Source organism: Plasmodium coatneyi, chromosome 1 (genome assembly GCF_001680005.1).
Source record: "Plasmodium coatneyi strain Hackeri chromosome 1, complete sequence".
Classification (NCBI taxonomy): domain Eukaryota; phylum Apicomplexa; class Aconoidasida; order Haemosporida; family Plasmodiidae; genus Plasmodium; species Plasmodium coatneyi.
The window spans coordinates 1066222-1093703 of record NC_033556.1 but is presented as its reverse complement, the minus strand read 5'-3'; the positions used below and the strand labels follow the sequence as shown (position 1 = coordinate 1093703).

At 37.8% G+C, this 27482-nt stretch overlaps 8 protein-coding genes across 8 annotated transcripts; 5 read left to right on the top strand and 3 right to left on the bottom strand.

Annotated features, from left to right (window-relative positions):
- Positions 1-1382: 1382 nt before the first annotated feature.
- On the top strand, positions 1383-2914 carry PCOAH_00002210 (SICA antigen; the record flags this gene model as incomplete). The annotated part of the gene is made up of 4 exons (XM_020057038.1): positions 1383-1452; positions 1773-1874; positions 1996-2087; positions 2234-2914. 4 exons carry the CDS (start codon positions 1383-1385, stop codon positions 2912-2914), a joined length of 945 nt encoding a protein of 314 aa, XP_019912568.1.
- A 224-nt stretch (positions 2915-3138) lies between these two features.
- Positions 3139-5546, top strand: PCOAH_00002200 (SICA antigen; the record flags this gene model as incomplete). Its single annotated transcript, XM_020057037.1, has 4 exons — positions 3139-3820; positions 4081-4415; positions 4732-5219; positions 5333-5546. 4 exons carry the CDS (start codon positions 3139-3141, stop codon positions 5544-5546), a joined length of 1719 nt encoding a protein of 572 aa, XP_019912457.1.
- Positions 5547-6044: 498 nt separating this feature from the next.
- Positions 6045-7136, bottom strand: PCOAH_00002190 (PST-A protein; the record flags this gene model as incomplete). Its single annotated transcript, XM_020057036.1, has 1 exon — positions 6045-7136. The coding sequence occupies one exon, from the start codon at positions 7134-7136 to the stop codon at positions 6045-6047; it is 1092 nt and encodes a 363-aa protein (XP_019912556.1).
- Positions 7137-7935: 799 nt separating this feature from the next.
- PCOAH_00002180 (SICA antigen) lies at positions 7936-8543 on the top strand (the record flags this gene model as incomplete). Its single annotated transcript, XM_020057035.1, has 2 exons — positions 7936-7977; positions 8181-8543. The coding sequence occupies 2 exons, from the start codon at positions 7936-7938 to the stop codon at positions 8541-8543; spliced, it is 405 nt and encodes a 134-aa protein (XP_019912600.1).
- A 2309-nt stretch (positions 8544-10852) lies between these two features.
- On the top strand, positions 10853-12172 carry PCOAH_00002170 (Uncharacterized protein; the record flags this gene model as incomplete). The annotated part of the gene is made up of 1 exon (XM_020057034.1): positions 10853-12172. The coding sequence occupies one exon, from the start codon at positions 10853-10855 to the stop codon at positions 12170-12172; it is 1320 nt and encodes a 439-aa protein (XP_019912560.1).
- A 3059-nt stretch (positions 12173-15231) lies between these two features.
- On the bottom strand, positions 15232-16249 carry PCOAH_00002160 (Uncharacterized protein; the record flags this gene model as incomplete). The annotated part of the gene is made up of 2 exons (XM_020057033.1): positions 15232-16044; positions 16178-16249. The coding sequence occupies 2 exons, from the start codon at positions 16247-16249 to the stop codon at positions 15232-15234; spliced, it is 885 nt and encodes a 294-aa protein (XP_019912595.1).
- Positions 16250-19565: 3316 nt separating this feature from the next.
- On the top strand, positions 19566-20398 carry PCOAH_00002150 (Uncharacterized protein; the record flags this gene model as incomplete). Its single annotated transcript, XM_020057032.1, has 2 exons — positions 19566-19748; positions 19889-20398. The coding sequence occupies 2 exons, from the start codon at positions 19566-19568 to the stop codon at positions 20396-20398; spliced, it is 693 nt and encodes a 230-aa protein (XP_019912461.1).
- A 2280-nt stretch (positions 20399-22678) lies between these two features.
- Positions 22679-26077, bottom strand: PCOAH_00002140 (PHIST81; the record flags this gene model as incomplete). The annotated part of the gene is made up of 2 exons (XM_020057031.1): positions 22679-25612; positions 25865-26077. The coding sequence occupies 2 exons, from the start codon at positions 26075-26077 to the stop codon at positions 22679-22681; spliced, it is 3147 nt and encodes a 1048-aa protein (XP_019912408.1).
- Positions 26078-27482: the final 1405 nt, after the last annotated feature.

Genomic DNA, 27482 nt, shown 5'->3' with positions numbered 1-27482 from the left:
TTAGGGGTGGCAGGAAGGCTGTTAGGGTAAAAGGAGTGTAAGTGTGGTCGTAGTGTGGAAGGAAGGTTCTGTTAGCGGTGGTAGGGCTGTAGGTAGGTTGTGTTAGGGGTGGTAGGTGGGTTGTTAGGTGGGTGGTAGGTGGGTTGTTAGGTGGGTGGTAGGTGGAAGGAAGGTTGTTAGGTGGGTGGTAGGTGGAAGGAAGGTTGTTAGGTGGGTGGTAGGTGGAAGGAAGGTTGTTAGGTGGGTGGTAGGTGGAAGGAAGGTTGTTAGGTGGGTGGTAGGTGGAAGGAAGTTTGTTACGGGTGTTAGGGTTGAAGGAAGTTTGTTAGGTGTGGTAGGGAGAAAGGTGTGCAGCGGGGTGGAAGGATGGGTTGTTAGGGGTGGATGGAAGGGGTGTTAGTTTGTCGAGGGTGGTAGAATGAAGAGGTGTAAGGATGTAGAGGTAGGGTGTAAGGGTATTAGAGTGAAGGATTTTAGGGGTGTTAGAATGATGTTATTAGGGTTGAAGGAAAGCATGTCACTTCCTTTAGAGACGAATACACCCGAAGGGTGATTAAAAAAAAAAGGAGAAAAAAGGAAGAAAAAAGATTTAGGTAAGAAGAAGAAGGTTAAGGTAGAAGAAAAAGAAGGTTTAGATAAAAACAAAGTAGAGAAAAAAATGTGTAAAAAAGGAAGATTTAAAGAGAAAAAGAAGATTAAAAAAAAAGTGTAAAGAAGGAATTGTTAAGGAAGAAAAAAAAAGAAAGTTTTAAGGTGTAATGAAGAAAGTATTTTGAAGAAGGTGTGCAGAGGGGTGCAGGTATGCATTTTAGGGTGAAGGGAAGATTGCTCCTTTTTCTTTTTAAAGAAGAAAAAATAAAAAAGGTGTAAAAAAAAGGAAAAAAAAAAATATAAAAAAGAAAGGAAACAAAAAAAAAAAAAAAAAAAAAAAAGGAAAGGAGAGGGGGAAGAAAGTGTGTAGGGGGGTGTACTTAGGGGTAGTATGTGGGTGGAAGGTGTAAAGAAGGAAGGTGGTGTTAGATTCTTATGGGGCGGAAGGATGATTCTTAGGGTGGAGAGAGGAAGGGAAGGTTGTTGGGGTGGTTGGTGGAAGGAAGGTACTTCCTTAGGGAAGGAATGTTGTTAGGGGTGTTGGGGGTGGTAGGTGGGTTGAAGGGCTCTTAGGGATGGAAGGAAGGTTGCTTTCTCTTTCTTTAGGAAGAAGAAGAAGAAAAAAAAAAAAAAAAAAAAAAAGGAAAAAAAAAGTATTCTCAGAAGAAAAGAACGTAAAGAATGAATGTATGTGTACGTTGTGTTGTACACACATATAGATACTTAGTGAAATACTATTTTCCATTTAGTAAGTAACGATTCTATTGAAAAGAACTGGTAGAAAAGAAAGAATGGCTCCACGAAAGAGTAAATTACAACAAGACCATACGAAAGTAGAGGAGGAAGTGGAACATGATGCTGGTAGTGGTGCACGTGATGCACGTGGTGTGCGTCGTGCACGAAGTGCAGAACCTGAACCAAGCAATGAAGCTAATAAAGTTCGTGGACGTAGGAAGAGATACACTGTAATAACTTACGGACCCCGTGGAATGAATGTAACGCATGAAGGAAATGAAGGGTACGGTTACTATTAAGAAAACTTATATATATACATATATATGTCCATATATATATATATATGTATATATATATATGCTTTAAAAAAGTAGTTGTACGAAAAAAAAAAAAAGAAAGTGACAGAGATAGAATACATTTTTTTTTTTTTTCCATCCTTCCTATAGGCAAGGTAAAAATGGAGTACTTTTGGTATTCATTGGAACTGGGACTTCCACTTCCACCTAACAACCCACCTACCACCATCACCACCAATACCATAAAGGGGGGTTTGGTGGGCTGTTGTGGTGGTGGTTGACCACCACCCCACGGTACCACCATTTTACCATTCTTCCATTACCTTAGTACTATTTATTCCTACTTCCACTTTTGTTCCCCCTTTTCTTACAGATGTTACTTGTACAGACGGTAAGTTACAGGAAAGCTTAAAGGATGTAATAGATAAGTGGCATAATGACAAGGGAAGGGCAGAAAAAGACTGGGTAAGTGTTGTTACCATTTATTACAATTAGATGCAGCACAATAGACATAAATAAATTTATATTATTGAAACGAAGAATGAGTGAACCTTCCGCGTAACTATTAAATATACGTGCATTTTCCATCTTTCCTTCTTCTTTATTGGCAGAAAAAAGTATGGGAAGAAATCGAGAATAGGATCAATCCACTCTCTAAAGACATATCTACCTATAAATCAAATATGGGCACTTATTGTAGTGCCCCTAAGGGAAAAGACAGCACATGGACAGAAGCAGATAGTAATGCTTGTATGATTATTACTGCAGGACTAAAGCATATCTACCAAATTAAAGAGGATGAAAATCATGATAAGGGAGGTAAAGATGGTAAGAAGAATAATAGAACATTTAAACAGACTGCAGCCTGCCTCATATTAAATGAACTCATAAGGAAAATGAAGGACAAGACTAATTCTTGTACCCAGAAGATAAGCATACAGGCAGGCATAAACCATGCCTTCAGTAAAAGTGCAGAAATTAAGAAAGAAACTCCGTGCAATGGTGATTCTGACTGTTTTGAGTGCACACAGCAGGATTATTCATCCTGTAAAATGGGCAATGAACAAGTGAGGGAGAAGTTAAAGGAGAAATTCGATAAGGACAAACAAATACAGAAAGCACTGGGAGATATATACCCACCTTCCATCCCCTCCAGCTCCAAAACAGGTAATACAAAAACCAAAACAACAAAAAAAAAACAAAAAAAAAAAAAAAAAAAAAAGGACCCCGAAAGAGAAGGAGAAGGAAAAGTGAAGGAACAACCTTCCTTCCACCAACCGCCACCCAACTAACAACGTTCCTTCCTTCCACTAAACACCCCTAACACAATCTTCCTTTCTTTACAGCCACTCTTGGGGAATGGTTCCCACTGTTTTCGAAAGATGTAAATGATGATGACAAAAAGAACTATGAAGAGTTAAGAACTCTACTAATCTTATGTGAAAGCTTGGAAGAACAGCTTGGTACCGGTATGGGCAAGTATGTACCATTTTGTGAAGTTATGATGAAAAACATAATGCTGACGACAGGCGTTGAAAAGAAATATAAAAACCAAGGAGGAAAAGGACGGGTTCCATGTGAGAAGAAAGTGAAAAATATTCCCTTATGTGATTTATTAAAAGCATGGATGTGGTATATGCACTGGTTTTGTGTTCCTACTAAGGTTATAGAATATGTCATTAAGGGGGCGAATGGTGTAAGGACGGACTTCATGAAGCAAGGTGGGAAGTATGTAGACTGCATTTATGATGCTGCATTTAAGATTCCTACAGACGACGAAAGGTATAGGGTAGGTGAAGCGGATGAAGTATTTGGCACAAGTTGGTTGCATACTAAGATAAGAAAAGCAACTAACGAGAAAAAATGGTGTGAAGACAGTAAATGGCAATATCGGGACCGTGCGCCGGAGGGTTCAATCAAACCACGAGCGGAGGAAGAGGAGGAGGAAAAAATTATCAGTGATGATGACAACTCAAATAACGTGCAGGAAATTATGGACCAAATTGAGGAAGTATTAGAACAGGAGGAAGGAGGGGGAGGAGGAGGGGTGCCTACATCAAGTGAAACGGAAGAGACAAAGAAGAAAATAGAACCACCGCAAGAGGAGACTCATAATCAGGAAGAAAAGAAACCACCAATACCTATACCAGAGAAACCACAACCAAAAGTACCGGAGGAATCTGACCAGGCGACTTCAGGTAAGAGTACAACATCTTCTAAGGTGGAAACTCCCACTATATCGGAATGTGGAAATCGGGAAGCAACTAGTCCAGAGAAAGTATTTGCGTGTGCTGAAATGCTCACTGCGGAGAGCACTCAAATTGATAAAAATACTAATAACCCAAGCGGTAACTAGAATAAGGACACAGGGATCATGGCATATGGGGAGAGTGGGAATGCCAGGTAATAAACCTGGTACTACTGTTTATAAACACTGCTTTTACTCTCATCACTTTAGGTGCTGATGTCAAAGGGAAAAAGAGTTCGGAGGAACCAGGTTCCCCGAGGGAAGATACTGTGGACCCACCAGCACAGGAACAGGCCGAGGATCCTGATAAGGGTGTTACTAAGCAAGATCATCCCGTTGAACCTGTTCCTGCCCCTGCTCCTGCTCCTGCTCCTCCACCTCGAACTTCTGATCCTGGGGCTGGAGGTAGCAGAGCAAGTGAAGCTGATTTAAAAGCACCCAAGGCTCTTCCACTTAGTGACATGAAGGACCACCCCGTCCTTCCTTACCTCCCTCTTACTCCTGCCGTGCTTGGTATTTCTATCATGAGCTACTTACTCTGGAAGGTAAAAAAAGAAAAAGAATAAGAAAGAAAAGGGGAAAAAGAAAGGAAAAAAAAATTAACGTGAATGAATCAGTTGGGTGTGTGTGTAAGATTTCGCATTTTAGAGTATGTGTGTAGGTCGATTTCGCAATTTAGGGGTGTGCGTGTACGATTTCGCATTTTAAGGGTGTGTGTGTGGAATTTCGCATTTTAGGGGATGTATGCGTAGGATTTCGCATTTTAGTGTTTGAAGTAGTAATTAGTGTTGCGTGTGTACAAAACATTTCACGCCTCTAAAAAAAGAAATTTTTCTCCCTTTTTTCTTTTTTTTTGTTCAGTACTTTGGAATGCTTGGTAAGAGAAGAAAACGTCACCGAAGAGCTCATCAAGTACGTGGTCCGTCCTTAGAACAGCAGATTGTTGACCATGTTGACCATCTTGGTCCACGTGAATATTACATTGTAAAGCAACGCAGACAACCAAGGTCAACACCTATAAAAAGGAGAAAAAAACGGGTTCCTGGTCATCGCCGTGCTGATCGTCGTGGTGGTGTACGTCGCCGCATGATTATTGATATTCATTTAGAAGTGCTAGACGAATGTCAAAAGGGGGAACTGCATTCGACGAAGGAAGACTTTTTTGAAATTTTGGTTCAAGAATTCATGGGAAGTGAATTCATAAAAGAACAAAATGTTCCGGAGGAACAGGTTTCTAGGGTTGATGTTTCCAAGATAGAGATTCCAAGTTTAGATTCCGGATTTAGGGAGGAAGACTTTACTCCAGAGGAAAATATTCTGAAGGAGCAGGTTCCAAGTTCAGATTTCGGGTTTAGGGAAGAAGACTTTGTTCCTAGGGAATGTGTTGCTAAGGAACAGGTTCTATGTTCAGATCCCGTGTTTAGGGAAGGAAGACTTTGTTCCTAAGTGAGAGGTTCTTAAGGAAGAAGTTCCTAAGGAAGAAGTTCCTAAGGAAGAAGTTCCTAAGGAAGAAGTTCCTAAGGAAGAAGTTCCTAAGGAAGAAGTTCCTAAGGAAGAAGTTCCTAAGGAAGAAGTTCCTAAGGAAGAGGTCCAAAGTTCAGATTCCGGATTTAGGGAAGGAAGACTTTATTCTTAGGGAAGATGTTCCAAGTGCAGATTCCGGTTTTAGGGTGTAGTAAATATATTTTTTTGTTTTTCTTTTTTTACACGTATATATATTATAAATTCTGCATAGGAACCATTGTTTTGTGACATACAACAATTGAACATAATATTCGTTTAATTGATCACCACCCTTGTTCTTTTTTAAGTCGACTTTTTCTTATTTTTAATATTTCCAATTTTCATGTGAATGTTAAAGTGTCCAAAAAAAATAATCCCTCGTAAAACGCACATTTTAAGAAAATAAATGTGCTAACGAGAGGATTATAATTTTTAATCCATACAACAAATAATTCAAAAGCATAAAAAAAATAAAATAATACACATTAAAATGATCAACACTATTATATATTTTAATAGTCAACATAAAAAAAAAAAAAAAAAACGGGGCACACATAATGCTACTCCCGCAAGATGTATAGACGCTCGCGCTATTATGGATACCCCCCTGTGTCAGTAACAAATGGATGCATATTTCCCCGCGAAAAGGGGAATAATGTGTATTCCTTTCCTCATGGGGAGAAACACCTCCTATATGCTAACCACCTCAAACGTGTTGCTCCCCTTCGACGACTGCGTTGTTCTTCCCCCTTTGACGTGCTTTCTCCTTTTGACGACGGAAGACTCATAATCCAATCCACGATTTTTTTCGAAACTTCCTCATTCCCGGGCTCCCAAATGATGGTATGCTCCATATCCTCCAGTGTGTGCATTTCTTTATTGTTTACATCGAGTCGATCATAGAACGATAGGGATCCGTCATAGCAGCATAAAATATCCTCCTTCGAATAAATAATCAACACAGGAACATCTTCAGGCATGTGTTTTATGTCATTGTCTAAGTTGTCAATTGCTCTTAAAAGCTCATAGCCAAGTCTACACGTGATTGCCTCCTTAGATCGAATTTTATCATACTCAATAATATATTTAACATAGGGATTCTTCTTATATGGATATTTGTTAATAAGTCTCACCGTTGGAAACCAATTAGCAATGCACTTGGACAATGGGAGATAAACGTGCTGAGACAGGAACGAATTTCTCGATGGTAGCTTTTTAGCAATTATCATCGGAGAGATGGAAATGCACCCGTTGATATACAATCCCGTACCTTCTCTTCTATTATGCGACTTCCCTAATATTTGTAGCATCCTTAAAGCGATACATCCCCCCATAGATATACCTACTAGGTAAGTGGGAAGTGCCTTCCTCCCACATATTTGGTCCGCCCGAAATGGTAAACTACCATCGTTATCATGAATATTGGAACCATTTATACTATCCTGAATGTTCCTAATATACTGCATTACATCATACGCGAAATCATCAAACTCTTTTACGATAGCTTTTAAATTGTCCCACCCGTCGGACAGTCCATGACCTTGTAAATCTAATCCAAAAACGGAATACCCATGTTTATTAAAATATTGTGCCCAGCTGTCTTTATAAACGTAAAAATTGTTTCCATCTTTTAATATGGCTTTATCGTTATTTACTATTTCAATGTTATGTCTTAAAAAGGTCAATCTCGCATGTGAACCTAAACCATGAATTAAAATTATAATGCCTATGGCGTTCTTTACTAACCAGCCATAAGTTCTCATTAATAAGCCATCCTTATTAAAGAAAGCACCAAGTGCTGGTTTGCCGTCTAATCTAGTAGCCCCTCTCAAGCATATTTCTTCATCCCGCGATTCTGATTATACACATGGGAGGGCGCAAACACGTATCAAACAAAACGCAGCCTGTATAACCCCAGTGTGTATTTGTTCATTCTTTTTTTTTTTTTTTCTTCCTTTCTTTCATTCATTCATTCTTTCTTTTCTTTCCTTCCTTTTTTGCGTTTTTAAATAATACGTAAAAGTTTAACTGAATTATTGTTCATATAAGTGTACACATAAATATTAGTGTTATAACAAATGACCTTTAACAGCAACATATGACACATATATCACATGGCACAAATGTGCTTATCATTCAGGAAGAAAAAAGAAAAGAAGGAAAAAAAAAAAAAAGAAAGGAAGTAATGTGCGAGATTCCGAACTTAGGTTGTGCAGGATTCGCATTTTAGGGGTGTCTGTGTAGGATTTCGCATTTTAGGGTGTGTATGTGTAGGATTTCGCATTTTAGTGGTGTATATGTGGTATTTCGCGTTTAAGTGGTGTATATGTGGGATTTCGCATTTTAGTGGTGTATATGTGGGATTTCGCGTTTAAGTGGTATTTAGGATTTCGAATTTAGGGGTGTATGTAAGATTTGGCACTTTAGGGTGTTTGTAGGATTTCACACTTAAGGGTGTAAGGTTTCAGGGTATAAGAACAACAATTTGACCTGCTATTTAGCTGTTTCAGAGTGTAGGGTAAGCATGTAAAGTTTGCATACAGGAAAAAAGAATGAAAAAAAATGAAAAGAAAAAGGAATAAAAAAAATAAAAAAAAAATAAAGGTGAATGAATCAGTGGGGGGCGTGTGGCATTTCGCATTCATGGTTACCGTAGGATTCCACATTTTAGGATGTGTGTATAGAATTTCGCATATTAGGGGTGTATGTGTAGGATTTCCCATTTTAGGGTTTGATGTAGTAGTTACTGTTGCGTGTGAACAAACATTGCACACCCTAAGAAACATTTCCCCCATTTTTTTTTGTAGTATTTTGCCCTGCTTGGTAAGGAAAGAGAACGTTACAGAACAGCTTATCGAATAACTGGTCCGACCTTAGAACAGCAGATTGTTCACCATGTGGACCAGGATGCTCCACGTGAATATATTTTAGTAAAGGAACGAAAACCAAGAGCTGCTCCAGAGATGAGGGAAAAACGTTCTGGTCGTCGTCGTGGTGTACGTCGGCGTATGATTATTGATATTCATTTAGAAGTCTTAGACGAATGTCAAAAAGGGGACCTGCATTCAACGAAGGAGGATTATTTCACCATTATCATTCAAGAATTTATGGGAGGTGAGTTCATAAAAGAAGAAAAGGTTCCAAGTTTAGATTCCGGGTTTAGGGTTTAGGATTTAGGGTTTAGGGTTTACGGTTCAGGGTTCAGGGTTTACGGTTGAGGGTTTGGTTTAGGGTTTAGGGTTTAGGGTTTAGGGTTCAGGGTTTAGGGTTTAGGGTTCAGGGTTTAGGGTTCAGGCTTGAGGGTTGATGGTTTAGCTTTCAGGCTTTAATGTTCAGTCTTTGTGGTTCCAGCTTTTGGGTTTGAAGCTTTAGGATTCAGGCTTTAGGGTTGAGGCTTTAGGGTTGAGGCTTTAGGGTTGAGGCTTTAGGGTTCAGCCTTTAGCGTTTAGTGTTTAGGAATTTAGGGATTTAGTTTTTCACGTTTTAGGTTATAATTGGCAGATTTATATAGTGTAGTAATTTTAGTGTTTCAGGGTGTAGATTTCAGGTTGTGTCGCTCAGTTTATGTTTAGGTAAAATTCAGGTTAAGTGTTAGGATGTGAGGTTTCGGGTATAAGAGTAAGGTTTCGAGCGTAGAAGTAGGATTTTAAGTATGGGAAACACGGATTCATTTAAGGGGTATGTGGGACCTGGTTTTTGGATAATGGATGTAGGATTAAGAGTTAAATTTTTATGTCCGTTTTAAATACTATAAGGAGCATAATAATTATATTATAGTTATAGTAAATACAAGAACAGGAGCACCTTGTACGAGCTGATGATATTTCTCAATAATTTTGAAAATTGTATTGTCACCCAAAAATTCTGCTCCAGTAACAGTGTAATAACTACAAAATTTTTCCTTAAATAATTAATTCCTTAAGATCCTTTGTTCATTATAAATTCTGTTTTGTATATTTCCCACATATACCTATATATTTGCTCTTATTCTGTAGTACTATTGTGCCATTATTTAATAATTTTCTTATAGAGGATGAAACCTTTAAGGGTGTTATTTCTATTCCTATGTTCTTCCTTTTTTTTATATAACTGTCAATTTGTACATATTGAAAATTTTTTTTTCTCGTCGATAAATATAGCAAAAGGAAATAGAATGTGAATATATATAGAAATTTGAATTCTACGCTGAAAAGAAAAATTTATTTTTCTGCTGCTCCTTTTTAAGTATGATTATAGAATTTAAACAAAACAAAAATGTTATTTGATCTAAGGAACATGTACAACTTTGAATTATTATTTTAGCTTCCTACTCTTTTTTCTTTTCTTTTCTAGATTAAATGTATTATTATATGCTCCCTTTTTTTTTTTTTTTTTCGTAGTTCACAGAAAATAAGCATGACGCACGTTACGTTAAGTTCTTCATCATATATTCCAGGCTACATTTTATTAAATTCATTCAAGAAATAGTCGGTATATATGAATGACATCTATTCTATAGTATATTGCTGGTTCTTTTACTATAAAATAACTAGGGAGAATTTATTCCTTTTTTAACTGTTATACCCACTATTATATCCAAATTAAAACAATAAATTGTTAAGTGCATATGATATAATTCCCTTTTTTTTTCTAACGTATGTACTTTTTTCGCATATATTCTCTATACCATCAGAAGAAAATGTGATATTATAATTTAGAAAAGTGCATAAAAAGTACTAATTTGATCATTTTTTACTGATCCACCCTTAACAACTACTCTTTAAATAATATAATATGTACAAATAAAACATTCTTCACTTATTATACTTTGTAATACCTTATTTCTCAAGTGTACTAAAAAGCATATTACTTTTTTCGATTAAGTTATATGTGGACACTTAGAACAAAGAACTATAGCTCGCATGTGCAAGGGATTTAATTAACATTTTCTATTAAGAAAAAAAAAAGAGAATAATCCTATAATACATTCATATATAAATAAAAAAAAATAATCACGTAATACATATATAGGAAAAAAATAATCTAATAATACATATATATATGTAGGAGAAAAAATAATCATATAATCCGTGCATATGTATATATATAAAAAAAAAGAGGTACATCGCCATTGTGAACCGTCTTCACGCTAAACCTTTTTTATTCAAATAGAAAGAAAAACGAAATGATATTTCGCGCGAAGTTGTTCACATTTTTTTTTGTTCTATGCTCATGGCAACATTCCAACTACGTAAGATAATAGGAGCAGCTGCTGTTGTTACATTTTTTTTAAGAATTTGACACATATACTTATTATGATTAAAAATTTTTTATTTTTTTTTTGTGTGTTGAGAATTAAAAAATGTCCTTTTTTTTTTAATAATATTCACATAGTCTACAAATTTTGAATATACTTTTTTTCCTACCTTCTTAGGTATCTGAATTAAGCATACCATGGAATGGCAAGTCAGGCACAACTAACCAATATGACACTTCCCCTATGTGTATCAGTAGAGCCTTAATAGGTGAAGCTAATATAAGAACACAACAACAATCGAATAACATTCCACCAAGGATAAGACTCATGAGTTCTGTGGATGACTATGATGATCATGATGATCATCATCCTTATGATGATGATGACCTATCCACCAATTCTAGTATTGCCATGGACAACATTCCCATGGAAAGTCTCCTTTTTAAAAAAGAAGAACAGCGACATCATTTCCATGATGATCTATCCACATTTACTGGCAGTGTAGAGACTCTTCCTGAAGATCGAAATCATGACTATGATTATGTTGATGATCTACCTACAAATTATGGCAGTGTGGAGAGTATTTTTAAAGAGCAACAAAGCAGAGTTCCACATGATCTTCATTATGATGATGACATATCCACCAATTCTGGCAGTGTGGAGAGTCTCTTTGAAGAACGAGATCATTTCCATGATGACCTATCCACAAATTTTGGTAGTACGCAAAGTCTCTTTGAAGAACGACATCATTTCCATGATGACCTATCCACAAATTCTGGTAGTGTAGATAGTCTGCTTGAAGAGCAACAAACCACAGTTCCCCATCATCATCATAATCATCATCATTATGATGATAACCTATCCACAAATTTTGGCAGTGTGGAGAGTATTTTTAAGGAACCAAATGATGACTATGCTGACCATGATTATGCTGATGACATGTCCACAGACACTTCCTCATGCAAAAGCGCATACACCGATGGGGACTACTGCGACTCGAATAATGAATTCTACAATGTAATGTATGAAAATAGTGGACATGTAAGGCCAAAAGCAGGAGTACATTTACCCATGATAGATGAATATTTTATAGGGGAATATAAAAATTATAGTAGTTCTAAAAAATTCCACAAGAGAAATAGTTTAAAGCACAAAATATACAAATATATACCATTCCTGGGCAAGTTTTTTAACAGAATTGATGCCAAGCTTGAGTCAGAAATTAGACGTTACTTGGACATTAAGGAGAGGGAGAAGCAAAATTATCCAGTCAGAAAAGTAAAAGGGACACGAAAATTTTTAAATTTTCTTAGCAAGAACAGAGTGTTCGTCTCTCTTGAGGCGTTCGGAACACTTCCCCTGTTATTTTTAGTATTCCTACTAATACTGAAATTCTCTGGCTCATCTCCTTTATTGCCCCTTATGGCCATTGTTTTGGTCTGTGTAGGATATGGCCTCCTGGTATTTTATTACGTACGTAAATTAGAAAAAGTGTCACGTTTAAGGAAACATATAAAAGAATTAAGGGCCACTAAAAAGGTTGCCACCGACCAAACAAATTAAGAGTATCCTATACGACGTTCCTAAAAAAAATGTTCATTAGAATCTTCTGATAAATGTGTAAAGGAAAATGTACCTACACATAGGTGCGCCCTTTCGTTTTTTTTTTTTCGTACATCCCGAATTATGCCATTCCCTGTTCCTTATGGTAAAAATATTTTCTCTTCTTTCCCTATACAAATTTTTTTTTTCTGCTTAGTTTTGTCCCTACCTTTATTTTATTTTTTCATTCTTGTCAAGTTAAATTTGTTTGATTTTTCCTGAATGTTATGCACATGCAGAATTAAACCAAATTTTGTTAACAAACTTCTGATGTGTGGCATGTAATGTGCATCCTATGCAGTGTGTCTGCAACAAACCCATCGAACGCCCATCGTGAAAGCGTGGCCTCCTTTAACAACTATCAAACAAATGGCATGTAAAAAGAAGAAAAAAAAAAAAAAAAACAGAAAAAAATTCCCCTAAGTTCATTCACGCTTGTGTGTGTACACATGCGTCACTACTACACTTGTGTTTGTGCATGCATGGTTTGTTGTGCCGTTTCTTCATCATGCTGCCTCTCTTTACCCTTAAACAGTCTCCGTCACATACAGTCATAAGTAATGCACGCTTCTTTTTCCTGTTTAACACTGTTTATATGTTGTTATAAACATAACGGAAGATGCAGCATGGAGGAAAAAAAAAACGTAAAACCTGAGTGGTCGTACGCAGATTAAAAAAAAAAAAGAAAAAGAAAAAAACTACCAATCGAACGGAAATGGTCTAGGTGTACTAAAACGGAGATAAAACCTCTCAAATCGAGCTATTGGAATTTTTGACGAGCGGAGTATGAGCGAACAACTCTCTTCGTCCCTTGCCGGAAAGGCGAAATTTTTTTCCTTTTTCCTTTCTTTTTTTCTTTCGTTACTTTGCCATTGCTACGTTTTGTTTCGTTTGTTGCCATTCCACATAAAAAAAAAAAAAAAAACTCCGCCAACGCTGCTACTTCAATAAAAAAGGTTCATCTTATATGCCATAACGGGATAATAGGATAAATGCACAAGGGAAAATAGCTGTATGCAAATGACAACGGGGCGTTCACGTTACGACGCCCTTCCCCAAGGAGACCCCATCTATTCCCACTAGAGGTAACTTATTCCTGCACGCTCCGCTACTTGTTCAGTTCCTAATCGTTCCTATACAACTCACGGGGTGGGGAGGGGCGCAAATCTAGACATTTCAGCAGCACATAAGTATCCCCTACAAATATCTTTAATAATTTCCCTCTTCGTACAAATGCACACATTTCTTTTTACCGTCTCCAGCTCGTGTCAATATAATTACCACGTTTAGAAAAAAAGATAGTACTCCCCCCTTTTTACTAATTCCGTATCACTGAAATAGGAAAAATGGAACTTCATCAAACGTTAGGTCGTCCCATTTTGCGCCATCTTTTACTTTTTTACCGTTCTGTGTGTCTGTGTGCTCGCGCCTGTGCGACATGTTGAAAGAACAGCGCAGCTGGTTGTAATTACATTTCCGCATTGGCTGCTTTTGCATTCCGTAGAAGTCACACTAATTTTATATACTGCTTGGAATTTCCCCACCGTTTAGTAAGACAAAAAGAATATAAAGTGAGTCTTCTCCCATCCCCGGCTAGAAGGAATCCTGAACCCATGCCGAGCTTCAAATGAGCTTGAATTACTGCACCATCGCGTCAAAATAGTTACACACTATGTGTGACGATGAAGGTCCATTCGTCCTCCTTACAAGATTATCCCCCACGAGGGAAGCAGGTAAAATGCCCAACACCCACTTATATGCTCCTCGTCCGTGGTAAGGTAGAAAAATGCGCCCCGTCAAGAACCCCCCTGTCCCAACTTGCTCAACGCTACTATTTCACTGCTTTACTGCATCGTTAAGGTATGCGACCGAGAAGGGAATATCCTGAGGAGTAACTAAAAAGTATCTCACTACGTAGCAATTGTAAGTTGCTTTTTCCTTCAGAACGTGCACAATTGAACCATCAATGGATAATTAGCCCCACATGGAATCTTCTAGGGGGTAGGCGCAACTTTCGTCAAAATTAATCCTCTTCTAAAAGGAGGCTTTACGAAATGGAATCCCCCCAAACGATCTCACCTTATACTGCATGGAGGGTAGCAAAATGGGACCAAACCTCAATGTGCCTTTCCCTCCGGTGCTACCTAAATCGGTTGGATAGTCCGCCCCGCGGCAAAATTCATCAGGCATCATTTAAAATAAATTATAAAAAAGTTAGGTTTGAGGATTAGGTTAAAAATTGCTAGCTCAATTCTACTGTGTAATAACGCGTGCACACTTTCAGGAGCATAAACGCGGCTTATACATATAGGCTCAAACATTCGGAAGTGAAAAACAACGCATTATCATATATCACGTAAGTGTTTTTATCGGAAAGAAACATATTCCCATATGCACGTCTACATCACACACATATATTCATACATTTATAATTTTTTTTTTTCTCAATGCATGCATGCGCTACTTCTCCTGCGAATTTTTCCTCTTCTCTGTCACGTGGGCGATATTTTGTACGAAAAAATGGAAAAGGAAAATTTTACACCACAAGGAGTAAGTAATATAAAATGCGTGTAATTTAAAACAGTGCATACACACACGGAAGGTATGTAAATATATGCGCATGTACAGTGTCCACTTATGCGGAGTAAAACTGAGAGTTGTTAAAAAGAAAAGCCGAGAAAAAATAACAAAAAAAAAAAAACGAATGTGGTGCCAAAAAATTGAAAATTTACATATGACTGCTTTTTCTCTCCACCCTTTGATCTTAAAAAGGGTAACACCCCTACGGGTGTTACTTATAATATATATTTTTTCTTTTTCCTTTAACGTTTGTCCCTTTTGATAGCTGCTTCGGATGTCACTCTAAGAACTAAAATGTTAACGCAGCGTGTTTGCCGTTGCGTCAAACAGGGCCACCTTTACGTAGAGAGTGAGAGAAAAAACTCACTTCTTAGCTTTATCACCCATCGATCAAAGCACTAACCCCGTCCTACCATCACCACCCCCTTGGGTACACATTACTACAATAATAAAGGAAGGGGTACATATACAACTTTGCACATGCTTCCACAGCAGGTAAATATAGGTATCACCACATCGGCTAAGGCACCACAACCAACAGATGCACCGGCAGCACTACTAACCACAGTAGTACTAGCCGCAGCACCAGCAGCAGAAGTAACAACAGTAGTAGCAACTATAGGACCGGCGGCTAGCGCAGCTGGAGCACAGATAGTCATCGACATAATCATACCCAACAACACAAATAAGGTGGTTATCGAGGGCACTAGTAAAATCAAAAACATAATGTGCTTCTTGATCTTTTTTCGAAAATTTTTCATGTTATTTCTGAAGCGATATTTCGTGTGTAAATATTTTTCTTTATACTTCTTCAACTCTTCCACTAGCAATTTCATTTCTTTTTTCTGCTTTCCCTCTAGATGGATATCTATGTAGTCCATTAATAAATCATAGTCGAATGTTTCTTGTTTCCTAAGATGTGACAGAATCTTCTTTAACACCTTCCTCCTCGAACCTACAGAATCCACACTATCCAGAGATCCTACAAAATCGGAAAACTCTCTTTTCCATTTGGCTTCCCTTTCTCTATGTATTCTAGAAGTTAAATAACGTTGTAAGTGACCATCCTCATCTTCACTAAAGTCGGAACTTATACTATCCGTTCCGCTACCCGTAAGTGTAGTGGATGAATCATCTGTGAAGTACCGTCCATCATAGGAGCTTGCATACTCGGACAACATTCGTCCGCACCTGTGGCGTAGGCTGCTACTCTGGGAAGAGCTAGCCTTCAGGGTGGCCGCGTCAACGATGCACTGCAAAAAGGGGTGTATAGGCGAGCAAAAATGTAAAAATACACACATATGGAGGAAGTACACCTAACAAGTACGTGGCATCATATAACGCAACACCCTTTCGAGCTTGCCGTTCTGTGGTACGTATGCTTACTTGGCCCTGGGTTTGCCAAACGCAAACGAAAAGGGTGAATAGAATGAGTTGGATGTAAAGGGGGGTCATCATCTTTCATTAACTTTGCTCTGATCGGTCTAATTGTGTATTCCTTTTTAATTAATCATTAGATAATATTTGGCTAGCTGAACCTCTATTTCGCCTATCGACGCGTCTAAAGGACGACGTATGTAGAAACTTAATGTGATTAGCTTCCCGTTACGATTTGGGACATGCCTAAAAAACTGCCAAGTGCTCTTCTATGAATTCAACCTCCGAAGAATCAACAGGTGAAATAACTTCCTACCACTGGGGCATCAATATGGAAGCAGTGCGAATAAAAAAATTGCTAAAAAATGTGTCAGCCTGAAGACGGAGAAAAATTAATACAGTAAAAAATTATTATAGAAGGGAAAGAAAAACATAAATATGTATAATTTATTATTTTCCCGAAAGGCATAATTTATTTCTCTTATTTTAGGCGAACTTGAGTTTAATCAATTAAAAAGGGGGGAGTTACTAAAAACTCCCATAAAACTTTTGCGGAGTAGTAAAATATACTTTTAAATTAGGAAAGTAAAAATTAACCCATGTGGTATTTTTTTACTAAAAAGTTTTTTCCGCTAAAAGGCTATTCTAAAAATATTTTATTAGAATATTTGCAATTCGGCGTTTTTTGTTTCTTATTATTTTCGCGCTCACAATGTTATGTTCAACATACGGTGTGCGATTTGTTTCCTGCTTTTTTTTACTATATTTTTTTTACTGTATTTTTTTTACTATTATTTTCTACTGTATTTTTTACTATACTCTTGTTTCACTTTTTTCACCATTTTCGTTCCATCCGCCCATTTAAACATGCATATAATAACATTATGTATATACAAGTGCTGTGCGCACGGAAGAAAAATTGTCCAAGGGGTATATATTATTGCCACGGGGGATTAAAATAAAAGGAACGGTGACATGTACAAATTGTAATCGCATAAAAAAATATATATGGTATACGACGCACTAGTGCTTATTTTCTTCTGTACGCCCAATTTATGTGGAACCTCCTTAAACCTACATAATGATAATTCCCCTTTTTTTCCCGCGAATTCACCATTTTGCGCTAAAAAGCAGCTTAGGTAGATAAATCTGAAAAATATGCTTTTGTAGAGTCCCCACTTGTAACACAAAGCGTTACCCTTAAACAATTTAGTGATCCCCCTTTTACACGATAAAAAATATTTCCGAGAATAACGCCTAACGACATTCAGTGTGCACCCTTTTTTTTTGCCTTAATAAGCATACTTATACCTTTAAGGAGAACATTGAAAAGGTACTACTCCCTCCTTAACGAACCCCCTTTTTGATAATAAATTATTTCTAACAGGTGGCAATGCCCCAGTTAAGTTACCCTTCCTTAATTATGCAAATGGGAACGATTTACGCCGCTTTGCATTTTATACCCCCACGAAGAGAGACCCCAAAAAAGAGATCGAACGATTGAGTTTATAAATCGGAAGGGGTATGCACATAGGTGTACGTTAAGCCAGTTTGTTCTGAAAGAGTACCCCCCATTGGGGTAACTCCAACATGGGTGATTCCTTAATGACGTTACTTTTTCCCTTATACAATTGAATGCCTAACATGTGGCGTATGCTCAGTAGGCTCGAAAAAATCCGCAGTGACCTTTTGCACAAATAAAAATGACTCTCGAAAAGTGGTAAGGCGTAAAATGTTAAATGGGTGTCCTATGGAAGATCCTTTCATCATTTCAAAAAGGGCAAAAATTTGCAACTACGTTATAGGGACCTCTGCACTACCCACAATAGGCGACACCTCAGTGTAGAGCGTACATCACGTCTTAACCAAAAAGGGTTCAGGTGCCACATTGCCTTATAGGATTCTTCTTCTGATAATGCCCTTTTGAGGTCCTTTTAAAAAATGGATTCTACGGCAATCTGGACGCGAATAATATAAACCTACTTACTTGCACACCCTTAGAAAAGTGACCCATTTGTGAAAATACGCAGATCTGCATGACCCTTTCTACTTCGCATACACATCATGGTGTAATTATTCGATTTTCACGTAGGTGTATTATTTCTTCCTTTTTGCGAAGAGGCCTACGTATATGGACGAGCATCAAATAGCCGTACTACGCCATATGCCCACTAAGTTATAAAAAAGTGAAAAATAAAATGACCATTCTTCCAGAAAGTTTAGTTTTTTACTGCGGCGCGGAAAGGGGTAAAGAAAGTTCGGCATGATTGGCACCTAGCATGCTAAATAAATCTTGAGAGGAAATCCCCTAACATTGTTAATTTTTCATCTTAAGAAGGAATTCCCTAAACCTCTCTCCATATGCTAACAAGGTCCCTTCTGTGCGCAAAAAGGTTGACCAAATATTTTCTTTGAAAAAAATGATCCCTATAATGGTGTAGTGAACATATCATTAGGGATAGACTAAACAGTTGTTACCTCAACGAGCAGTGCGGGCAGCAGTTCTGCATGCACACTATGGAAAATTATTGGTATCAATTTTTTCACTCCCTTTTGTCAATTTTTTTTTTTTTCTAATTTAGGGGTTTTCCCCGTTCGATAATTTTAGTAATACCTTTTGGCATGCTTTGGGGAATAATAACTCCATGCATAGATGTTTAAAAAAAGTTAATAATAGCGCTTCGTATGCTCGGGATTTTTCCTTCAGATGATAAATGATTTTCGCTGGTTGTTACACTCCCGTGACTGTGTGCAGCCGCACCGCCGGTTCCGCAGTTGAACAGCTTTTCCTATGTATTCCCTACCCAGATACGGATGCGTCAACCCATCCTCGTGAACCATTTTTTCCCATTTAAGCGAGATATACCACTATGGGGATGTCGAGTGTGATTTATTATAAGTTCTAATTAAATGGGGTAAGCGGAGAGACCAAATGGAGCCCACCATTTTTATATAGGTAACAGAATTGCGGTAGGAAAAAACGGGGCGACCACGGAACCGCAATGATCCGAGGGTGTGGAATTAATTTTCCCCCCTTCTCAATTTTACAGTTCCTATTTCCCCACATTGCCTTTTAATCCTAAAAAAAAATAATCCTTTCTTTTCTGATTTGCGCGCAGTGGAATAATGATAACAAAATGATAATTTTTTTCTTTTTTCTCCTCCATTCTACGCAACACTGTTAAAATTGATTTACATACAGATCTAAATTACTGTGGAGTTTTTATATGTGGCAAGCCAAATAGGCACTTCCCTTGGGCAACCTAACCCCTCTTCCCCAATAGCGTTAAAAACAAACCGACCATTCTGTCAGTTGTTAGTATAATTATATTTACAAGAGAATGCCATGTGTTAATGATAATTTTGACTTCATAGCACAAAACAGAGGAATAAAAAAATGATGGACTTAAATTACCCCAATGACTCCACCTCTACAGTAGGGTCACCCAGGCTGGCCCAAATTGGCTACGTGATATCGCAGGACAGTGGGAAGGAAAAAGAACACAAATCTTTTCTTACACATATTGTTAAAATTAGCCTATTTATAGTTCTCATTGGGGCATGCCGTTTCTCCAATGAGGTAAGAAAAGTTGCCTCACCTGTGACACATTCACACTTACTGACCCGCGTGTAGCCCACCTCCTAAAAATCGACACCATTTGGACTTAAAGATTAAACTTGATAACATTCTGTCCCTTCTTTAACTTTCCCCCCCTTAAGGATGACCTGCAAAGAGAACTCCCCCAGGCGAATATATCAAGAAGTGTTGTGAAGCAGCCCTTTCCTCCCAGTAGACCATCGAGCGTGCTAAAAAATAAACCCGAACAAACAGCGGAAGAAATGCTGGAAAAGCTAAGCAGAAAGCATCGCATAAAAAATACAATCCAAAGTAAAGATAAAGATAAACGCCAGCAGCGAATGTTGAGTGCAATTCCAAAGGTATATGACGGCGTAGATGAGCCCTACGAAGAAAAAGTCCAATACAGCTTATCGAAGTGCAGCTGTGAAGATTGCAATGTAGAGATAGACGGCGACCAATGGGAGCCTTACCACCATCACTCGAAGAATTCCAAATTTGTCTTCATCAATGACCTATTAATCCTAGTGATTGTCGGCATCATAGTTGGGGCTATTACCTGCGCAGCTATAGGGACCTGGGTGGCCGTTTTTCCCCTAATTATTCTCATCCCAGTGGTAATCAAAATAATAGATGTTCTTAACGGAAGATAACCAGATTATGTCTTTTAAAAGGAGAAAATGTTTTTACAAAATGTCACACCCCATAGTGCATGTTTACGGATGGCGTACCTTGTAAAACATATTTTTCACATCCCCCCAAATGGGGAAAACAATTCTCAATTTTTCATCTCTCTTATAATGCTATTTTCTGCATCTTACCCTTTCAATAAAAATCACTGCCCCGCTAATTCATCTACATCAATCTTTTCCCCCCTTGTGCGAACGTACATTCCAACCTAATGCTCGCAACGTACTCCGTTGCACATATCCGTTTATGGGGAGGGATGAACAGGAACTCCAACCTTATCGGACACCTTCTCACAAATGCTCCTTCTCCACTTTCACGAATTCACAAATATGTGTGGGGGGCAGAGTGTTACCCTTACTGTATTTCTCATAGCTGAACTGTTCTTCCCACTTTTTGACGACTCCATCGTTTTGCTGTTGCACACATTTCATTATTTAAAAATGCCTCCCCTTTTTTACTAACGTTGTTTGATACTGCTGTTTGAGTACGGATTTTTCATCCCTCATGATGAACAACACAAATGCATTTAGGACTTGCCATTTAAAATGTTCAACCACCGTCTTTTTCAAAAGTTTACCAGCGAATTATATAAGAAGGAAGGGCCAAAAAAAAAGTTACGCTTTTTTCCTCCCCCTTTTTGTCGAATTCATGGCGAGAAAAGTAGCATTTTAAAAAAGGGTGTATATCCCCCTGCGATATCCTCCCTTTGACAGACTCACCAAATGTAGGCGCATAGTGAGAACTCCACGCGGGGCAAAACTTACCTCACTAATGAGAGCAGTTCATGGGAATCTCTCCCCATTTTAAGCAGAAGAATTCCCCCTAGTTGGAATGATCGACAAAGCGTTTGCAACATCCAAATCGCGTATGTGTACTCTTTACTAACATTTTGGTAAAAAAAAAGAGATACCCTACTATACCATTTGGGAACTCGTCCCAATGATGAGAAAACAACTCCATAAAGGACCTTTTATCTGCATACTGATCCGTTTGTACATCTAACGTGGGGCCAACTTCACGAAGTTGCCTCCCACGAGGGGTTAGGTAATAACCCTATTGAACGAACCATGTCAAATCGACTCATCTTAATACGGCGCTACAATTGTAGAGCAAAAAAAAAAAAAAAAAGGAGATTACATGTGCCCCCCTCAATGCAGACAATAAAATGCTCCCCCCTAAATGACCATCGCCATAACAGGGCATTCTTTACTACTCCATCCCGTGGTTGTAGGGTCTACTCTTTTTTCTTTTGTTGTTGTGTGCCTTCTTAATGCTCTTTTAAATATACTGCATGTATAAGTTGTTTGTTTTTTTTTCGATATGTGAATTATGTATTATGAATTGCTAAAAATGTTCATAAGTGGAATTGCAAGTGTATGCAATGTTCACTCATTGGTGTAAAGCGCAAAGTGTATTTGTAGCACATAAAACAATGCAGTGTGAATGTTGCTGTGAATGTAGCGCTATGCATGCAACAATGCATGTACCTGTGGTGAATAAAAAAGGGATGCACTCATGGACGATATAGATAAACAAAAAATAAATAATGCACTCAGTAAGCAACCTAAAAAGGTATAATATAATCACATGTTCAGTACATATTTTTTTTTTCTCTCTTATCCTCTTCAAAATAATCTTTTTCTTATGTGTTTTTTTTTTTCACTTGAATATATATGGAAGTGAAAAGAAAAAAACAAGAAAAAGTACTTAGGCAGAGGAAAACGGATCGCGCGATGGAAGCATACATGTGCGTGGTTTTTTTTTTTTTTTTTTTTTTTTTTTTTGCACAGGGTTAAACTGTGCACTGTGGCGTCACTCTACAGGTGTACACTCTCATTCTCATGTATATGGTTATGTTATGGTTTCAAAAAAACGTCCCCAGTTTGTCATATATGCACAGATGATGCTGCCTTAATTGGTTGGCCTCTAAAAAACTTGTTCACCCCTCACCCAAGTGGCGCTGTCTTAAGCAGTCCAATCTATACAATTTATATAGCAAGGGTAAAAGGGGCACTCTCTCTCACAATGCTGCAGAACGTTCTCCTATGACGCGCTCTCACACATGCGGACAACGCTCTGTGTTAACGTCAACAAAGGAGCGTGCTAACTTACACATAATTCGCAAATCAGCACTTTCGTCCCGCATCTCTCTCATTAATTTATAGCTTATGCAGAGGCAGAATCAACAGCAGGTCGTGGCTGGATGACACAGGTACAAAAAGCACGTTCTTCTCGCAACTAGTTTACAATTTACTGTGTTTCTTCATCTTGTAGGTTAAGATTTCCATCCATACGCTCTTCATTAAATCTCTGAGTTCATCCCACGACTTTCTCTTGGCATTGGCGAAGTAAAGGAAGTCCCATTTCTGGCATGGTCCCTTGTTTACAAAGGCATAGAAATCTTGGAAGTCTCCTCTCTCTTTCTTAATCAATTCGTCGGTCATGTTGTAGTGTGCCCTCCACCAGTACTTCATTCTGATTGGGGTTGGTAATGCCAGAGTCTTCTGTAAATAATGTGAGTATTGCATAATATACTCTTGCGTCTTAACAAACTTCTTTCTTTCGAGGGAGAGTATCTGGTTGAACAGAACGAACATCTCCTTGACGGTTGCATTTGGTCTCAAGTTTTTGATTTTGCTGTTTAATTCCTCTTCAGTCATCTGCTCTTCTAATTCAGCTCGGGTGCATCCGAATGGGAGTCGTTCATCGTCACCATGGGGTCGTCCATACATGTCTCTGCCTCCTTGTCTTCCGCGTTCATCTGGAGATCTTCTCATGAAATCTGCTCTGGAGTTGAACCTGTCTCCTTCCATATCAAGTCTTCCATCTCGTCCTCGTTTATCCCTTCTTCCTTGATCTCCCTGTGATCCTACACTCATAGGAGGTCTGTTTCTTCCATCTGGCAATTTTCCTGGTCCACCATGGCGGCCAAATCTTTCTTCATCAAAGAATTTATCATCAGGTTTCATAGGATTTTCACGAGAATTGTGGATTTGCCTTGGGTCGTCTTCAGGTTTTCTATTTGGTGATCTGGAGTCATGGGGTTTTCTTGGGTCATTCACATCATCTATCATTCTATTAGCATCGGCTCTACGAAATGTGCGATCATCATCTTTTCTACCTCCTGGGACACTAAAAGGATTTGCATTTCTCATTCTTCCACCTCTACGGCCTTGGTTAAAATCTCCTTCATATCTCATGGAATTAAATCTGTCATAATCAGCTGAACGGCCGTCACCTCTTTTGAGTCGTCTATTAGGGGGATGTGGTATATCATCATCTATCATTCTACTAGTTTCTGAATAATGGAAGGTTCGATCATCACCTTCCTTTCCATGGGATTCATCATCATATGCTCTTCGAGTTTCTGCATAATGAATTTCACGGCCATCATCACCTCTTTTGAGTCGTCTATTAGGGGGATGTGGTATATCATCATCTATTATTCTACTAGTTTCTGAATAATGAATGGTTCTATCGTCACCTCCTTTTCCATGGGATTCATCATCATATGCTCTTCGAGTTTCTGCATAATGAATTTCACGGCCATCATCACCTCTTTTGAATCGTCTATTAGGGGGATGTGGTATATCATCATCTATCATTCTTCTAGTTTCTGAATAATGAATGGTTCTATCGTCACCTTCCTTTCCATGGGATTCCTCATCATATGCTCTGTGAGTTTCAGCGTATTTAATTTCACGGCCATCATCACCTCTTTTGAGTCGTCTATTAGGGGGATGTGGTATATCATCATCTATCATTCTACTAGTTTCTGAATAATGGAAGGTTCGATCATCACCTTCCTTTCCATGGAATTCATCATCATATGCTCTTCGAGTTTCTGCATAATGAATTTCACGGCCATCATCACCTCTTTTGAGTCGTCTATTAGGGGGATGTGGTATATCATCATCTATCATTCTACTAGTTTCTGAATAATGAATGGTTCTATCGTCACCTTCCTTTCCATGGGATTCCTCATCATATGCTCTGTGAGTTTCAGCGTATTTAATTTCACGGCCATCATCACCTCTTTTGAGTCGTCTATTAGGGGGATGTGGTATATCATCATCTATCATTCTATGAGTTCGTGCATAATGAATAGTTCGTTCATCACCTTCCTTTCCATGGAATTCTTCATCAAATTCTTCTTTACTTTCATCGTATTTAATTTCACGATCATCATCACCTCTTCTCATTCGTCCATTAGGGGGATGTGGTATATCATCATCTATCATTCTATGAGTTCGTGCATAATGAATAGTTCGTTCGTCACCTTCCTTTCCATGGAATTCTTCATCAAATTCTTCTTTACTTTCATCGTATTTAATTTCACGATCATCATCACCTCTTCCGAATCGTCTGTTATAATAACTTTCAAATCCATCGGGGCCATTATAATCGTCATATCCACCTCTTCCTCTCCTGCCATCTACGGCTCTTCTGCGTTCATCATCATTTCTTAATTCCCTTTTGTCTCCTCTTCTATCACTTCTTCGACCAGGACCTTGAGGCATTGCTCCTGTTACACCAACGCGACGTCCACGCTGGCGGGGATGAGATCCATCGTGATGAGGATCATCATCAGGTTTAGCGGGAGATGGTGTATCGTCATTAATAACATTACTCTTATCATCTTTTTCATCATCGTATGCAGGTTCAGGTTTCATATTATGAATAGTATGCTTATCATCCTTATCATGCCTGTCATCAAAAGGGTCATCATGCGGTTTATCATGCCTGTCATCAAATGGGTCATCATGTGGTTTATCATGCCTGTCATCATGTGGTTTATCATGCCTATCATCATCGGGTTCAATGGGGGCTGCTGGATTTATAATAATATTACGCTTATCCTTATCATGCCTGTCATCAAAGGGGTCATCATGCGGTTTATCATGCCTGTCATCAAAGGGGTCATCATGCGGTTTATCATGCCTGTCATCAAAGGGGTCATCATGTGGTTTATCATGCCTGTCATCATGTGGTTTATCATGCCTGTCATCATGTGGTTTATCATGCCTATCATCATCGGGTTCAATGGGGGCTGCTGGATTTATAATAATATTACGCTTATCCTTATCATGCCTGTCATCATACGGGTCATCATGATAGTGCTCACCTAAGGATCTACCATTTCTGCTAACTCCTAAGCTGGAAGAGGTGGTGTTGTTCTAAGAAGGGGTAGGTAAAGGGGCACCAAGTGTATAGCGAGTTTGTAGCAAATGGGCAGGGTTGAAAGGTAAAGCACAGCACTGGGTAAGCTTCTATTAATAACTATTCCTACGTAGCATACTTCATCGTATGAGTATGTATACACATTCATGCAAATGATGCCAAGGTGAAAGGGTTCACATTGACTAACACATCACCACAGGGAGGGATGCTCAAAGCTGATGCTCTCTCCGTCATCCTTTTTCACTCACCTGTAACAGCACAACGATAACGCCAAAGATGAACAACACTCTGTATGGCAAGGAAGCAAGATTGAAGTCAGCGAAGCTTTTTCTGCTCTTGCATTTGTTCCTCTTTCCATCGGATTTTTCTACAGTCTGGTTGCTCGTATCGATGGCTCTCTTAATATCAGCAGGAGATGAAGTCCCGGGCAGGACGATAATTGGGATATTGCAGCGATTCATTTTGGACTTCCTCAAGAGGGAAAATGAAAAATATATTAACACAAAACAGGCAGGTAAAATATATTAAAGGGAGTATACACTATGTGCAACGGCGCTAAACTTGCAAGAAAGCTTTGAATACTCTATATACTTCCTCCCAGCTTTCAGCTATATCTATATGTAGAAAGAAGGAAGTTCCTATTCAATTAAATTATACGCGCTTGCGATAAATTAGTACAGGTGTGAAAACAAAAATATAAACGAAACGAGCATTAAAAATATACAACGACTGTTGGTAAAGTAGTTTTTCCCAGTTGCGGTTAAGAAGGCTTTTTCTCTTTCTTTTTCTTAGGAGAAAATTATCTAAATGTGGGAAGGTTAAAATGTTTTCCCGTTATTTGGTATTTGATTTGGTACTTATTCTTATACTACTTATTTTTTAGTATTAGCTAAGGTACTTTCTAAAAGCTAGCAAAAATTTAGGTTTAAATTAAACTGCTATTTTTGCAAAAGTAGTACTGTTTTAATTTTGTGTATGCCCTATTAAATATTATTAACTGTTAATTCTTAATTCTTAATTATTACTTGTTTATTTTTTAAATTTATTATTTATTAGGGATGAAAAGATGTTTTCTTTTTCTCTTAACTTTTAAACAAGCTTATAAGAATTTAAATACCTTTTTTTTTTCTATTTCGTGATGTTGAAGAAAATATATATTTTAAAAAAAAAAAGTGAAAATTATAACAAAAGTTATACAAAAATTATAATAATTAATTGGTGAAAATTTATTAAAAATGTTAATCAAACCTCTTTCATTAACTTTCACTTCAACTATTGGGTGATCAGTTTTCTTCACGAATGCATGTTTAATTATTATTTTCTTTTTTTCTTAATTCAAATGCATATCTATAAAAAAAATTAAAAATATATTAATTCACAAATTATGAGTATACTATTTCAAGCAAACTAGTTAGTTCATAGAAATATTAGAATCAAGCATTTCTTTCCCTAAAATTGTGCGCAAAGTGGATACAGATTGACGACACACGCCGCTACAACAGCATCACTTTTGTCATTTTCAAATGCTTTGTGGAATAAGGAATGCTGAAAAAAGGTATGCACCACACGGAGTAAAAAATAGAGAAAATGAGGTTTCGCATCGCATATTCAGCAGGGCGCAATATGTATAATAAGTGATAAAGAAAGGTGTATAAAATAATACATTTAAAAGGAACAACGGACTTATAATTGATTTTAACTATTAATTTCTGCACTTAATGTTATATAGATGCGCTGTCGGATTCGTATTTTTTTTTTTTTTTTACCCTGAAAAACAAAATGTATGATTTAAAAAAGTATCGTTTGTGTTATATATTATGCCAATTGGAGGGGCATCACATATATATGGGGGGATTACTTCTTTTT